At 35.8% G+C, this 17,772-nt stretch overlaps 1 protein-coding gene across 1 annotated transcript; it reads right to left on the bottom strand.

Moving 5' to 3' along the window:
• Window positions 1–12,114: 12,114 nt before the first annotated feature.
• On the bottom strand, window positions 12,115–16,937 carry LOC110639992 (pumilio homolog 12). Its single transcript, XM_021791124.2, has 5 exons — window positions 15,786–16,937; window positions 15,468–15,630; window positions 13,663–13,826; window positions 13,318–13,576; window positions 12,115–12,635 (listed from the first exon to the last, which is right to left on the bottom strand). Exons 1-5 carry the CDS (start codon window positions 16,586–16,588, stop codon window positions 12,516–12,518), a joined length of 1,509 nt encoding a protein of 502 aa, XP_021646816.2. The 5' UTR covers window positions 16,589–16,937; the 3' UTR covers window positions 12,115–12,515.
• Between the last annotated feature and the right edge of the window lie 835 nt (window positions 16,938–17,772).

Here is a 17,772-nt window from a genome sequence, read left to right as displayed (position 1 = left end):
AAGAAAATAAAAATTATATTAAAGGTGTTTAATACGAGATTAATAAGAATAATTGTTGCTCTTATAATTTTTAATTTCTTATTAATATTATTTAAATACTTAAATAAATTAGATTAAATAAAAGATAAAACAGAAAGGGGTAATAATATAAATTGCTCATTTATTTTTATAATTTATTATAAATTATTCAATTTATATAATTTAATGAATGCATGCCTAGTGCTTAATTTTATTAAAATAATCAAAATTTTTCATCCAGACTTAGGTGTATTTGGAAGAAGATTGAAAAATAAAGAGTTTAATATTAACTTTATAAGTTTTAATCTTTAAAAAAGTTAATTATTAATCTAAATTTTTCAAGACTAACATTTAACATCCAACAAGGTATAAATATTAATAAAGTAAAAAATTAACATATTCTCTTTTAAATATCCAAAAAACATCGATAAGGATTAAAAGTTATAAAAGTAACAATCTCTTGTTAATCCTGTAACAAACATCCCCTTACAAGTTTTCAACCCAATCCAACCCTATCCATCTCACTTTCGTCCTATGGCTGGTCTCTCTCAATTTATCCACCATGAATATTCTTTCTTTCTCCTCTCTCTCTCTCTTTCTCTCTCAGCCCTCCACCCTTTAATCACTATCATGGATAAAATTTTGACAATTCAGTTTTAAGAAAAATTAAAAGCATAGGTCATAAGTCATTTTCACATGCATATACCCATGCCTCAAGTTTTTATCTTTAGGGTAGTGTAGAAGATAAATCACATCATAAATAGCAAATTATATTCATTATTTCACAGTTTAAACGTACTTGATATCACATGAACAAATTATTTTCTTGCTCAATAGTTTAATTCGAATGAGAGAGAGAGAGAGGCCTTTATGGACAATGCATTTCCTATTGAGCACTGCATAATTAGCACCCCTTTATTGCCAAAAAAATTACTATAAATTTCCAACACCTTGGAGCCAAATTTGCACAGCATTTATCGGCCAAATTTGCTCACAAATTGCTAAGCTTTTGCACTGTGTCTCTCGCCCAAGGAATTTGCCACAAAATGCAAGTCACTGCACTCAATTTGTAGCTCAACTTGCTCTCAGCTCCTCTTGGCCAAAATGCCAAGTGCTTGCACATTTCCCCGAGACCATACTATTGCCTTTGTTCTGTGAGGAGGGGCACAAGATATTTAAAAATTGAAATACTTTTTATTTATATTTTCAAATTTATAAATTTAAAATTTTAAATTAAATATTTGAAATCCAAATTTTAAATTCACATCCATAAACCTAAACACCATCTAAGAACTTTTGATTGATAATTTCAATAAAAGTACTTACACAAAAAAGGAAATAAATTATACGAATTGACTTATATTATTTGTAAACTATAAGAGTTAACTCACTCTTTAATTATAAGAAATCATAAAAATTAAATAATATTTTAATCTATTCCTGGAAAATATATTTTTTTTTATATTTTTTTAGAGCTTAAGCACTCACAAATTAATTTCTTAGTCAAAGAGAAATTTAAGTTATTTTAGAAAAAATATCATTTTTTGAATTTTGGCAAATAAGTTAAATTCATGTATTTAATAGAAGAATCCATCATATATCTTATGTTTTGAGTTGAATCAAATTTAAGGAAAATGTAACACCCCTGATTTTTTTATATATTATTATTGGGCTTCGTGTAGGTATCCTCGATTCGCGGAAATTCGACAGTTGACCGTTCGCGAAATTCGGCGCATGCACTATTCTGGAAAAGTCTCCGAATTGGACCGAGGTTTTGGCTAGCCCACCATTGTCATGCATCCCGAGCGCGTTCCCGAAGTTGGAATCGGCAAAGGTAAACCCGAACCTTACTTTTTCGTAATTTTCTAGTACTTAAATCCATAAAATATTCGTGGTAGCTTAGAAAATTACGATTCTTTTTGCAATAGCTTAGTAATATTTATAAGGACATGGGCGAGTTTTATAATTTTTAGAGCTTATTTGAGCAGTTTTTACAAAAATGATCAATAATAAGGACTAAATTGAAATTTTGCGTATTGTGATAGATGACTGATTTGATGGGCCCAGGAGGGGCTGTGTGATATGATTGAACTGTGGATATATGGATTGTGAGTATAGAAGTGTGTTTTGAACCCTTTTGCAGGTTGGGTAGGTCCTAGGTATAGGGGAAACTCTGCCGGATTTTCGGTACGAGTTAGGAAGTAATTGGTCTTTTTCTTTGTTTGTATTGAGTCAGATTGTATTAAATAATTGTAATATAATTGTCAGGTGAGCCGGGACAGCCTTCTTCCTCCGCCCAGCCGCCACAGTAATTTGTCATCAAGTTTGTGAGTAGAATATTAATTTTAATTGTAATTTCGATATTATTATATGTTCAAGCATGTCCATGCATCACTTATATGCATATATTTATGTAGTTAAACTCTAGGCACGATTTATGTTGCATTCATAATCATGATGTGCCATGGATGTTGTTGTGGTAATTTGGAGCGCAGCGTGTGCGTGCGTTGGCGTGGTGATGTGGTGTGGACTATGGATAGGACAGGCGATCACGGCTTGAGTAATTCATTGGGACCCGATCCTTCGAGGGGTAGTCACGGCTTGAGTAATTCACCGGGACCTCGATTTGGTTATTAAGTGGAAGTCCGAGCTTGAGTAATTACCGGCACGGGTTGGATTTAAGAGAGTCAGTATAGGGATCACCCCATATGTTATGATTGATACTACAGGGTGTGTGAGTGCTCCAAATTACCTTTTTGATGTTATGATGTGAAAATGATGTTGATGTTGCATTTGACTCTACATGGTGCATTAGTTTTAGATAGTTATAGAGATTATGGTTAAAATTGATATTTTACTCTCTGAGTCGAACGCTCACTCCTGTTCACCACATTTTTCCAAAGCACAGAGGAGACATTTTTCAGAATAACCTGTCCCTTTCCTCTCAGGTTTTGAAAAGATTACTTAATTGTATTATTATTCTCTAAATTTGTAATTTAGGACTCCGCATGTGCTAGTAGTAGCATTAAGCCTATCAGAGACTGTATGAATTCAAGTTCTCATATTAATAAATGAAAAGAAAAAATTTTTATGAGTTTTAAATGGTTATAAATGAGGTAATAGGGTTGAGCTGGGCTCCCCTGATTTTAGTTTTCTGAAAAGTTCTGGGCTAAGTTGGCCCAAAATGAAATTATAACAGTTTAATTTAAATTATCTTATATGCATATTGGGTCTAAATTGTGGGCCTGGTTATGGATTTGAGGAATAGTTAGGCTTACTACGGGCCTCGGGGGCTTTAAGCTGGCCCAGGTCCTAGTGCCGGTCCGGCCCATAGGTTGGGTCGTGACAAAGTTGGTATCAGAGCTTAGGCTCCAGATTCATAGGGAAAAATTATCTAAGTGTTGGGAAGAGTCTACTAGGAGTCACATGCGGAGTATAGGATTCTGTTTCGTCTTTTCCTGTAATTCTTTGTTTCTAGATTCTACGTTATACCTCGGGAAATATAAGATTACCTCAGTTAGTGTCTTGATTTTCGTGGAGTACATAGAAATGTGAAATAGAGTTAGTAGACATGTGAGGTCTATCATGAGGATACGTACTCCAAGAAATGTTATATTTTTGTCAGTATGGGTTTAAATGGTGTGCCCATTTCGTGTAAGGCACGAGTACATAAAAGTGAGTCTTAAAAGTACAGTTGCCCTAGATAAGGATGAGGATACCACTACTGGCAGTCATCAGTAGATGACCCAGTCAGAATAAGTTTGTGATAATAGAAGATTCAGGAGAGATAAGAAATTAGGAGACCTAGTCTGTCAGGACGTATCGTAGTAACTATACAATGTTCTCGATGTCTGCTCTGTAAGCTGCAGATTACAGTACCGACATGAGATTATTGTGTAGAGCTGCGTACTTCCCTGTAGTGCTTATGATGAGGATGTTTGCAGGCAGTCTCTGTTTTGGTACAGTAATACCATAACAGAGTTCTATATTTGCAGAGGAGTTGAGAACTCCTGGCTAAGAGTCTAGAGTTAGAATATTGAAAGGTCACAGTTGGGTGATAACTAGAGTCAGTGACTCAGTTACCCCAGCATGAGCTAGAGTTACATCAAGAGTTGCCATCAGACCAGAGGATCGGACTAGTTGCAAAGTAAAGGTGACACTTATAGAGTGAGAATAGTATACCTTGTGTGTATCAGTATGGAATAAAGTACAATTCTACTACCTAGAGAAGGTCGAAACTATGAATTGATGATTTATAGAGCTATGATATGATAAAAGAGTCATTAACTTGACATGGTTCTGGTAAGGTGGTAGATGTAGTACCTTTGTTGCAGCAAGTTAGGATATAGTCCTATCTTTTCATAATGGATCGAAGGTTATTACTGATAATGATGACTTATGGAATAGTGTCCCAGATGGGACTGTAGAGTGTGGTAGAGAGTAGTTGGCTCGGGTATCCTGGAGAGGATACAAGTTCCATTATAGGAATCATATATAATCAGATCACGATGGATGTAAATCCTTTGAATTGGATGATGGGTTTGGGTGCCCGAAATCTTAAGTTTTGGAATTGAGTAAACATGGAAAATAATAATAATAATAATAATAATAATAATAATAATAATAATAATAATAATAAATAAAATTACTGCAGAATCAGTTCTCGAGGTAGTAAGGGTATTATGTAAGCTAAAGGATAAGAATAGAGATCATACAATAAAAGTATGACTGTAATTTGCTGAGTTCCTTTCTAATTTCAAATTATTCAAAACAATAGTATAATCTAATTATAATAGTGTTAAGAGTAATAAATTAACGAAGATAAATCACAGAAGGCCAATGGATAAAGAAAGTGCAGAATAAAAGTTTGGGCAATTGATTGCAGATGCAATATAATCTAAATGCTAGTGGAAGTACTAGCTAGAGTGGTCAAAGGACCAAATCTGAGTAGCACAGACATATGATAACGCGATAGAGACTCTGAAAGATATAGTTAGCAAGTACAATTTATTATGTTAGGAAGAAGAATGGAACCAGGATAGAATAGTCAAGTTCTATTTTGGGTAAGACAAAGGAAATAAATGAAAGGACAACCTAAAGAGCGCATAATAAAAGGAACAAAGTTAAGATATAGGATAGGCTAAGTGTTATTCTTGGCAAGGAGAATGACAAGGATGGAAAACCCAAAATGGGACCACATTAGTGAGAAAAGTGATGGAGGTATGGAATACAATAATAATGAGTAAATGTTAGAAGGTGTGCGATGGTATTACGGACTACCTAAATAGGTAGAGAAAGAGAAGTTAGTAAGCAGTAAGTTGAATAAAAGTCAGTCTAAGGGATCAAATAGGTATGATGAGAGGAAAAGAATGATAGATAATGACACATAGGTTTTAGGTTAGACTTTTGAGATAGTGAGAAGGTAGTTAGAGGTTCATTATGAATGTCAGGCAAACATTTTTAGTGTGATCAACAGAATCACTTTGTATTGAAGCACTAGCGACATGACAATAGTAGGGGTAGAACGAAAAGTGACAAGTCTGAGTGGTTATAAATCATTAGAAAGTTCAAGCATCAAATTAATGACCCTAGATAAGGGTGGAATTAGTGTTGGAAGAATTTATTAGTGAGAGAAATCTTTCAGGAATCAACAAAAGTTAAGGGCACAATAAAAACGATGATAGATATGAATCATAGGTCGAGTATAAGTAAAGTTAATAAATTATAAAATATTATGTCAAGAAGGAAAATGGTACAGAAAGGGTTCATACAGATGATACCTTATAGGTAGAGCATAATTGTGCTAGGAGATGATGAAATTCTGAGAGAAAGACCAAGAAACTTAGGTGAAACGTTATAATATGACAATCGGGTGTAGTTGAATATAAGAGGATATTTTCTTTCTTTTCAAGTTTAGCTTGTGCTTTTGGTTCTAGAAGGTTATATAAGGAATGTAAACTAAGTCAAGGAGACCTAGTTATTGAGAGTTTAGTAGGCACAAATTCATACATAATTTCTGATATGAGAATGACAAGAAGTGCATACCTAGTATTAAGTATGAAAGGACGAACAGAGTAATGACATGAGTTAAATTGAGTTAGCTACTAAGGCTTGCAACTGTTTTAAACTATGAGCTGGAGGAAGTACTATTTATGGATGAGATTCAATAGATGAAACTGTTACTGATGGGTAATTTGAGGTTGAAGTTTAGAAAGCTATGGGCAGTATATATGATTATATTAAGGAGAATGAACACGTGAAGTATCTTGTTTGGAATTAAGGCATGACACATATTTCCTACAGCCGTGTTAGTTCAGATGGAACTTATAGTTTATGGGGCTCATATTCATCCAGGATAAGCAATTTCCTACTAAGGCTGATAGGGAATGATAATGTTCTGATAGTTAAGTTGGAAAAAAGGGGATACAAGAAAAAAAAAAAATTTCTATGGGTAATTATAAGTGTTACATAAGGTGAAGAATGTGCTGGTAGGAGTAAATCATAGGGTTAGAATTCTTGAAGTAATGAAACTAGTATTCAAGATAAGACTAAGAAATAAAAAGAAAGTTAAAGTTGATGATGGGATAGACATCTTTGAAGGAAAAGGTGTAAGGATGAGATAGGACTAAAATTAAGGAATAAGTACAGCAGGTTGAAAAGATACCAACAATACCAAAAATAGGAAAAGGGAAGTGGATAAGATGCAAAGGACAGGAAGAGAGCTCGATAGAGTCAGTTATAATGATGAGGATAAGGAGTGTCTAACCACTGCCCCTGTGTTAACACTACCTATGAGCGGTGAAGGATACACCGTGTAATGTGACGCTTCCAGAGTTGGCCTAGGGTGTGTTTTGATGCGGAATGGAAAAATAGTGGCTTATGCTTCAAGGCAGCTGAAGAGGCATGAGCAGAACTACCCCACCCATGATTTGGAAATGGCGGCTGTAGTCTTTGCACTAAAAATCTGGAGACACTATCTGTATGGTGAAGTGTGCGAGATATACACCGACCATAAGAGTTTGAAGTACATCTTCCAACAGAGGGATTTAAACTTGAGACAGAGGAGATGGATGGAGCTTCTGAAAGACTATGATTGCACCATCCAGTACCACCCTGGGAAGGCCAATGTAGTAGCAGATGCTTTAAGCAGAAAATCTTATGGCAGTTTGGCGCACATTTCAGCAGAGAAGAGACTGTTGATTCAGGAAGTACATGAGTTGATGGATCAAGGTTTAATCTTAGATCTTTCAGATGAGGGGGTCTTGTTGGCTCATTTTTCAGTGAGGCCAGACTTGCGAGATAGAGTTAGAGTTTCCCAACACAGAGACAAACAATTAATGAAGATCATAGAAAGAGTACAGCAAGATGAAGGTGGTGAGTTTGGATTTGCCAATGATGGTGCCCTAGTGCAAGGTTCTAGGATATGTGTGCCCGATGTGGACAATCTCAGATATGAAATCATGCGAAAGGCACACTATACACTGTACAATGTCCACCCAGGTTCCACCAAGATGTACCATGATGTGAAAGATAGCTACTGGTGGAATGGCATGAAGAGAGACATAGCAGACTTTGTGTCCAAGTGCTTGACTTGTCAGAAGGTGAAGTTTGAACATCAGAGACCGTCAGGGAAGCTGCAAGAGCTCCCTATCCCAGAATGGAAGTGGGAAATGATCACTATGGATTTTGTGACTGGGTTTCCTCGTACCACGCTAGGGTATGATTCGATATGGGTAATTGTAGACCGCTTAACCAAATCAGCTCACTTCTTGCCTGTGAATACTACATATTCTGTTGCACAGTACGCCCGACTCTACATTTGAGAAATCGTCAGATTGCATGGAGTTCCAGCTTTCATAATATCTGACAGAGGGCCCCCAGTTCACTTCTCGGTTTTGGAGAAAGTTGCAGGAGGCACTTGGCACACAGTTGAACTTCAGTACGGCTTTCCACCCTCGCATGCATCGGACAATGAAAGGACAATCCAAACACTGGAAGACATGCTTCGCATGAGTGTTTTGGATTTTGGAGGTCGATGGGATGATCAACTAGCTTTGGTGGAGTTTGCCTACAACAACAGTTACCATTCCAGCATAGGAGTAGCACCCTATGAGGCACTATATGGAAGAAAGTGTAGGTCTCCTCTGTGTTGGACAGAAATGGGAGAAACGAGGGTGCATGATGTAGACCTAGTGTAGTACACTTCAGAGATAGTTCCTTTAATCAGGGAACGATTGAAAACAGCTTTCAGTAGGCAAAAGAGTTATGCAGACCCCAGACGGAGGGATGTGGAGTTTGCAGTGGGCGACTATGTATTCCTGAAGGTTTCTCCAATGAAGGGAGTCATGATATTTGGAAAGAAGGGCAAGTTGGCACCTTGGTATATTGGACCTTTTGAGGTTACTGATAGAGTTGGAGCAGTTGCCTACCGGTTGGAACTACCACCCAACCTTTCTCACGTTCATCCCGTATTTCACATCTCCCTGCTCAGGAAGTACATCCTAGATCCTCCCCATGTACTACGGCAGGATGTAATAGAGCTAAAAGAGAACTTGACCTTTGAGGAGCAACCTGTAGCCATAGTGGACTACCAAGTGAGACAGCTAAGATCAAAACAGATCCCTATGGTTAAGGTTTTGTGGAGGAGTCAGCCAGTGGAAGAGTGCACCTGGGAGTCAGAACGGGACATGCGTAGCAAGTACCCTTATCTGTTCAATGTGTAATCATGTACTTTATTCTGCCTTGTGTAAAATTCGAGGACGAATTTTCTGTAAGGGGGGAAGAATGTAACACCCCTGATTTTTTTATATATTATTATTGGGCTTCGTGTAGGTATCCTCGATTCGCGGAAATTCGACAGTTGACCGGGTCTGCGAAATTCCGGCCAGACAGACCCGTTACCGGAAAAGTCTCCGAATTGGACCGAGGTTTTGGCTAGCCCACCATTGTCATGCATCCCGAGCGCGTTCCCGAAGTTGGAATCGGCAAAGGTAAACCCGAACCTTACTTTTTCGTAATTTTCTAGTGCTTAAATCCATAAAATATTCGTGGTAGCTTAGAAAATTACGATTCTTTTTGCAATAGCTTAGTAATATTTATAAGGACCGCGGGGCAGAGTTTTATAATTTTTAGAGCTTATTTGAGCAGTTTTTACAAAAATGATCAATAATAAGGACTAAATTGAAATTTTGCGTATTGTGATAGATGACTGATTTGATGGGCCCAGGAGGGGCTGTGTGATATGATTAAACTGTGGATATATGGATTGTGAGTATAGAAGTGTGTTTTGAACCCTTTTGCAGGTTGGGTAGGTCCTAGGTATAGGGGAAACTCTGCCGGATTTTCGATACGACTTAGGACGTAATTGGTCTTTTTCTTTGTTTGTATTGAGTCAGATTGTATTAAATAATTGTAATATAATTGTCAGGTGAGCTGATGACCTTCTTCCTCCGCCACCCCACAGTAATTTGTCGTCAAGTTTGTGAGTAGAATATTAATTTTAATTGTAATTTCGATATTATTATATGTTCAAGCATGCCCATGCATCACTTATATGCATATATTTATGTAGTTAAACTCTAGGCACGATTTATGTTGCATTCATAACTGTTGATGTGCCATGGATGTTGTTGTGGTAATTTGGAGCAGTGTGCGTGCGTTGGCGTGCGTGTGATGTGGTGTGGACTATGGATAGGACGGGGCAGTCACGGCTTGAGTAATTCGCTGGGACCCGATCCTTCGAGGGGTAGTCACGGCTTGAGTAATTCACTGGGACCCTCGATTTGGTTATTAAGTGGAAGTCCGAGCTTGAGTCATTCGGCACCAAAGTTGGATTTAAGAGAGTCAGATAGGGATCACCCCATATGTTATGATTGATACTACAGGGTGTGTGAGTGCTCCAAATTACCTTTTTGATGTTATGATGTGAAAATGATGTTGATGTTGCATTTCACTCTACAGGGTGCATTAGTTTTAGATAGTTATAGAGATTATGGTTAAAATTGATATTTTACTCTCTGAGTCGAACGCTCACTCCTGTTCACCACATTTTTCCAGGCTACAGGAGGAGACATTTTTCAGAATAACCTGTCCCTTTCCTCTCAGGTTATGAAAAGATTACTTAATTGTATTATTATTCTCTAAATTTATAATTTAGGACTCCGCATGTGCTAGTAGTAGCATTAAGACTATCAGAGACTGTATGAATTCAAGTTCTCATATTAATAAATGAAAAGAAAAAAATTTTATGAGTTTTAAATGGTTATAAATGAGGTAATAGGGTTGAGCTGGGCTCCCCTGATTTTAGTTTTCTGAAAAGTTATGGGCTAAGTTGGCCCAAAATGAAATTATAACAGTTTAATTTAAATTATCTTATATGCATATTGGGTCTAAATTGTGGGCCTGGTTATGGATTTGAGGAATAGTTAGGCTTACTACGGGCCTCGGGGGCTTTAAGCTGGCCCAGGTCCTAGTGCCGGTCCGGCCCATAGGTTGGGTCGTGACAGAAAAAATTTTATTATTAAAATATAAAAATAGTTATACACTGATATAAACTACATTTCATTATTTTAAATAGAAGTGAATATTTATCTCAAAATAAATTAAATTGAATTTTCAACCCAAATTTATAAATATTATAAATCAAATTGAATCAAAATACTAAAAAAATTAAATTGAACTAAACAAAACTAATTTAATACGGTTAGGTTTAAATCGATTGTTTGGGCTTAAAGGCTTTGTACCAATTGCTGCAAATGTAATTTCAATTAAAACTCAATTGCAAGCAAAAATTGCAGCAAACGAAAACGCACAGTGCTAATTAGCCTGCAGTTAATTGTATTGCAGCAAATGAAAACTCAATTGTAAGCAAAATTGAGTAAACCCTGAATTAAAATTCCTTTACAAATTGCACAAACCCTAAATTAAAAATCAATTGAAAGCAGAAATTGTACAAACCCTAAATCAAATTTTAAGTTAAATCATCAACAATCAAGAATCCCGCACAAATATAAAATTATACAAATCACAAATCAAGCAATAACATGTATCTGTATAAACATTACATGAGAATTGAAAGAGTGAGACTGAAGAACCAACAGACAAAAGATAAAGAGTGGATAGGTGGAGTAAAGATTGAGGCTGCAAGTTGCAAAAGGAGGAGGAGACAGAGTGACAAATGTGGTACCATGGTAGTCTCATGGAAGAGAAGAGTGAGTGCGACGCGAGGAGAGAGGAGAAGCATCATTCAAAGCGGGGGGTAGGGGGGGTGTCTGAACATGGTTGCGAGAGTGAGGGACTGAGAGAATGGAAGGGATTTGTCGTGAAAAATTGAAACTAAAATACAATTAACCTTAAAACTAAAAACATAGTGTTTTAAACTAATTTCGATTCGATTTAGTTTAATTAAACTTTTTTTTATTGTAAAATCAAATCGAATTAAAATAACTAAAATTTTGTAAAATTAAAATCAAATCAAATTAAATCTCATAAAAACCAAACAAAATTACTGAATTAAAATAATTTGATTAAGTTTATTCCATTCATGCTAAATAGTACCCACTCCTATTTAACATCACAATTAAATAATAAAAGATATTTTCATTTTTTAAAAAACAATTTATATTAAAAACATTTTTTACATACAAGTTACTTTCCATGAAATCAAATGGAGCTCTATTTTCAATCGGTACATTCAAAAATAAATGCCACAGTTCAATACCTACGAAATTTCCTGCCTGCTAAATACCAAATCCAAATTGGAACCTTCCCATATGCGTAGCCATGCGTGCGAAATAAGCGCTTATATTGTTAGTTAAGCATCCTGACACATAACCATTTTCAACTTCAGTGTGTGGCCTGGTGTTTGTTAATAAGTTCTCAGAAATAGCTTCAAAAATCAAAAGACAGAAAGCTTCTCATGCTTAAGAATGCAACAGAAAAGATTTGCTTCTTACAGGCTGTAAAGGTAAAGCAATTCAATGTTGACAAGTCAGAAGCCATGGGGCACATGAGATTTTGGTTACATTAAACAACCTGAATTATTCAACAAGAAAATAGGAAAACAATGTACAAAATGCAACTAGAACAACATGAAGATAATCAAACTGCTCTTTAGTAAATGAAATAATTATGGACTTTTAGAGTACAAACGTATCACAAGCAACAGTGGGATTATCTGAAAAAAAAAATCCTGTAAAAAATCACTTGTATCATCCCTTTTTATTGGGAAGCATACACAAAATTCAAGTTAGTTCCTATTGAGGAGCAGATTGTCCATCACTTCTTTAATCACCACCTTGTTCCAATGCTACATCCTTCCACATCTCAAAATTATAAGTGACAAACTACAAATACATAACCACCACCTTGCTGAAGCATACAAGGACGGTTATGAACCAAACTCAACAACAGCTAATTGAAAACAACAAAATCATACACCTGGAACTTACATTTGCAGAATTCTTTTGATTAAAGTACTTCCACAAAAATGCACATGTCTACAGATATGGCAGCCTCTTCCTGCGGAGCCGAGAAAGCACTTTTTTGCCATAAATGTTGCTGCGCATTCTTGGAATGTTTATTTGAATCAGTGCTAGCAAAGCTCTCAAGACTGGTCCCTGCGCTTGTGCGACAATTGGAATAAAGTCACAACAGATGATCAAAAGCCTACCCGGCATTTTTTCCTTAAACCACACTTCACATGCTAAAAGATAAGTAGACCTACACAAGTAATGCATGAAGCGGCAGTAGAGATGCTGTTTGGTGAACGCATGGTCTCATCAGGTTTAATTTATATGTTTGGATTGAAGTAATTTACTTTTCCAGCACCAAGGATAAAGGAATTTAATTCGTTAAAGGATCTGTTAAGCAGCACTTAAGCATTTCAAGAAATAGTAGTGACTCCAAGATCCATAATCCACTCTGATTTACACCATTCCATTGAACAAAGATTAGTGACATGCATTCTGAAAAATCAAGATAAAATGCCCTCAATTCATCATGTGATAAATATGCTTCCTATACAGTGACACAGAGAACTAGTGGAAGTTCAGTATGTGGTCTAGATTCATTCAAGCAGTTTGATTTGGGAAATCCAATTTGCGCATTAAAAGTTTGAGTGCTGATTAGGAAAAGCATAACGAGAAAATTTAAGAATTAAATCCAATAACCTATGTCAAACACATTGGCCCAGAAATCTCAATAACATAAAATGAGCTTTTGTTAGACCTGAATTAAACTAGTTTGCAGCAGCAGAAAACAACAGTTGAAATATATAAAGTGAGAGTTCCAATATCTGACCTTAGATACTAATAATGCAGACTGGATGACATAGTTTCCAAAAGAATCCACAAGGAGCATAGAAGCATTTGGGCTCCCTAGCAACTCCCAAATAATTTGGGTAGATTGCTCCTCTCTTGACTCAAACAAGCACTTTTCCACAACATTGCTGCCATACTTGTTGCAGGCAAGAGCAGCATAGCTCCCCTCAAGTTGTCTAAGAAGATTTGCTGTGATTTGTGGGACCTTCAATCCCAGTAAATGCTGTACTACATAGTTGCTGGCAAGAAGAAAAAGAAAAATATAAAGTTTGTTAAGATCCGAATACAAACAAAAACATGGACTAGGTTTAGTACTAAAACAAACCCATATCCATCTTCTGCCAAGAGTAGTGCATTTGCTGTTATCTCAGCCACCAGACGATCTCTAGCTTCTCCTTTAGAGAATTCAACACATTGTTGAAGTATACAGCATCCACTTTTATCTGTTGCAATTTCAAAGCAGTTATCCGCCACCACATTCAGAAGATACTGCCAGAGAGAATGCACCATCAGAAACTTCATGATGCCAGATTTATGATAACAGATAAAATAAGAATTGATTAAACCATAGTCACACAAAGAAGCATACTAAATATTTTCAAATCTACAGATTCAAATAAAAAATTAGAAAGCTAAGACAAATAAGGATTCTAATGGTAGATACTAGATGTCGTATTGTGCATGTTGATCTGCCCTAAGCTCTCAAACAAAATTAAGTTATAGAATTGTAATAATCTTTAGATTTAAACCTCAAGCTGCAACCAAAGATTCAGGTTGGAGAAATTTTCTTGATTCAAAAGTAAATCAGAAGGTACAAAAGAAGGGAACTTTAAGAAGTCTTGGAGATCATACAATTAAATAAAGCTCTTTGTTCATATTATCTTTTTTATTTTTTCAATATCTGACTATAAGATTTGCAATTCAAAATATGTTCAATCCCCATTTCGTCAGTAATCAAGAGATCAGTTAACATAACAAACAGCAGGGGAAAGATAATAAGCCATCAAGATATCTAAGATGTCATAATTTATGTGCTCTTGATAAAAGTATTTAAAACTTTTTGTTCAAGGAGAAAAGAGAAAATAAAATACCGAACACCTAGCTTGCCAAGACGCCTAAGAAGATGCTGCGTCTAATACTATTAATGCTACAACTTTTCAACCTTAAGCACATAAAATTAATGCTAGACAAGTAGATGGTTTATGCTTCCAAAGAAAAGGATAGGCAATTTAAAATGTTTGCTCAGAAATTGATCATATAATTCCAAGGAGAAAGAATATGCTCAGATAACAACTAACAAGTCAATTTGAGATTCTATGAAATTTTCCTCTTTATGAGTAATCAAGTATACCATAGAAAGTAGAGAGCTCAGACCACTAATTTCATCATGCCTATCCTCCCTCAGATGCCAGTGAAGCACTCAGCCATTTCAGAAAGGAGAAAGAAGGAAATGCTGAAAAGGAGAGACTGGCTTGATTTGAAATCTTCTGGGATAGTACTTTATATTTCAAAAGCCACGGCCAGTATCATTTGAAACAGTTTATCTCTTATGCAAACAACCAGCACTTTTTTACTCAGCCAATCATTTTGCCTTCCCTCTTAGAAAATGTTGGAATATCACAGTAGACCATATAGAAGTATCAGACATTCAGTGTAACACAAATGTCCTAAATTGACCAACTTCTTATCAGGACTATATATTGGCCAACTTAAATTGTCCTAGAACTCTATAGACTTGTATCAGAAGTCAGAACCCATCATTCTTTCATCATGAGAAAAATGTATATCTGATATCCTCATGTATATATTAATTTCTTGATGCATAACTATCCAAACACCTACTCAAAGATCCACTTGCAACAACAAGGCAATTACTAATAAAATTCAATTAATAAAATTCAATTCTTTCATATCTCAAGGCATAAAATGAGGATGGCATAGAGAAATTTTGGATTAGAAAAAGAATGAGTAAATTAATCAGTAGTGATGAAAAATAATAAGTAGAGAGTTCAGATCATCCGATTACAGACTTAATTGACATAGCGGCACGTCACAATTTGGGAACGGGACACAAAACAAATTAGAAGGAACATAAACTTCACTTTTGGGGGGTTATGGATTGAAGATCACCTTATTGTTTTCATCAGAGAAATGCTCTAAGCAATGTTTGATTACATGTTGACCATTCATGTCCTTCGCCAGTGCAACTGCACCAAGGCTTAGAGCTGACATAACTACAGAGACTTGCTGTTGGGAGGTAATACGTTCCAACAGCTTCTGTACAGCGCGAGTTCTATCAACGAAAACAAACAGATGAATCAAACAGTAAATACACACCAAAAGATCAAGATATCATGTGTCCATTTAAAATTATAGTCTGCAAATTTGTAATTTTGTATATTTCCCAGCAATGCAAATCAAACAATTGAAGGAACGAAATAAACATACCCATGCATGTTAAGACAAATCCTAACAAGTTGAAATTCGCTTTTAGTCACCGTTAGCAGAATCTGAGTCCTCTGTTCCTCACTACACACCTCCACAAGCTTTTGAACGACATAATTCCCAAATGGGTCCAGCATTAACTCACCCACATAGTCTATCACCTCCAAAAATACCATGTCAATTCCCTCCTGCGTTACGCTTCCAAGGATGCTCTGTAACAATCTACAACCATTTTGATCCTTTGCAAATCTCAAAATCCTACCCCTCAAATTCTCCAAAGGCAAGTAATTGGAAGATTCTTGCAGCCGATGAGGCCTCTTATTATACAAACTAGACCTAACAGAATTCTGGCTTTTTGGCAGATAGTAGCCATTTATGGAACCGTTTGAAAATCCACTTGAATCAGCCCTCAAGAGTCCGTTAACGTCAGGAATAAAACTATCCCAGAAATCAATATTAGAGCCAAGCATATCAGGATAACTTACATAATCATGTAATCCCATAGACAGACAAGCGTTTACACCATTGTTCTGTAGATTTTGTCCCATGCCTTGAAATGAAATCGGCTGTCCGGCTACAGAGGGATGATCAAGAGCTGACCCAACAAAGAGATCACCATAAGAAGCCAGAAACGAAGGTTGGCCGTTATGATGAGAGACACTGAGGCGAGAAAATAAAGATTCAATGATATCATGGCAAGAGTTTTGTGAGGAAGTTTGAGGCCGCCGATGGCGTTGATTAAGGTGGCGAACGGAAGCCTCAAAAGGTGCCGATTGGAATTGGTAACGGTTGTTTCTCTGCTCCATGTTTCAATGTTGAAAGAATGGGATAAAGAAAGACGAGGGATGGAGATTGAAAGGGTTGAGGGAAAGAAAAAGCAAGGGTTTTGGAACTGTGAAGGGTTTTAATGATTTGATTAAGTTATGGAGCGAATATCGGGATCTTTAATAGGAAGAAGAAGAAGATATCGTGCAGAGATTTGATTGGGTAAATGCATTTATGCATATCAATAGAAAGAAATTGAGTATGAGGGTTATAGATGGAGAGTAAGACTGATATATAGAAAGAAATTGACTCGCAGACGGAGACGAAGACTGCTACTGCCATCCCTATATGAGTTTTCTCTTGCATGCATTTTAGGAAAGATTTCATGAGATAGAGAAATAGCAAGTGGGTTTGCGCGGCGTATGGCTGTTACCTAGGAGGGTGCTTTTGTGACTGTCCAATACGGTGAGAGATTGTGTTCTGTCCTCTTTTTAATTTGTCCAGTACTGTAGGGACCACTTGATCTGGTGGACCCACGTTTAGATATCCACCACATCCCACGAGTTTTACCGCATGTTATCGAACCTCTCGTTGCCTTCTTCTTCTGCCCTCCTCTACCATACGAAGGGCTGGTATAAAAAAAAAAAAAAGAAAATTGTTTACTTTATTAATTAAAAAATATTTATTTATTTTTTATATAAAATTTTGAGTGGAAGGTGCACTAATTTTTAATATAATATAAGTATTTTTATAAAAAATTATATAGTTAACAAAATTAAAATTAAATAGTTATTTAAAAGTTCTAAGTCTAAACCGCATGAGCCATCCTCTGAATTTTCATTGAAATTAATTAAAATATTGGTTTTTTTTTTTTAATTTGTGGAAGACTTTAGTTGATCTGAGATAAATACTTTTTTTTTTTTTTATGCAAAGTGTCGTTAAAGAGAATTAACATATCACTCTCAAAATATCATAAACTTCTTATAATCAGCATCACATTTCAAAGCTGCATTAGCAAGTCAATTTATTCGCGATTGCTATTCCACAAATACTGTAAAAGGAATCCATTTGTTTGGTGTTTTAGGAAATTATAAATATTCAAAGATTTCTTTTTAAATTAAATTTTTAGTATAATCTCATAAATTACTATAAGAGAAATTTTTATCTAAATTCAATACATTATGCATCTAAAATATAAATATATAAAAAATTTATGTATTTTAAA

The sequence above is a fragment of the Hevea brasiliensis genome, chromosome 12, assembly GCF_030052815.1.
Source record: "Hevea brasiliensis isolate MT/VB/25A 57/8 chromosome 12, ASM3005281v1, whole genome shotgun sequence".
Classification (NCBI taxonomy): Eukaryota; Viridiplantae; Streptophyta; class Magnoliopsida; order Malpighiales; family Euphorbiaceae; genus Hevea; species Hevea brasiliensis.
The sequence above is the reverse complement of the archived record's forward strand: the minus strand, read 5'-3'. Positions and strand labels throughout refer to the sequence as shown.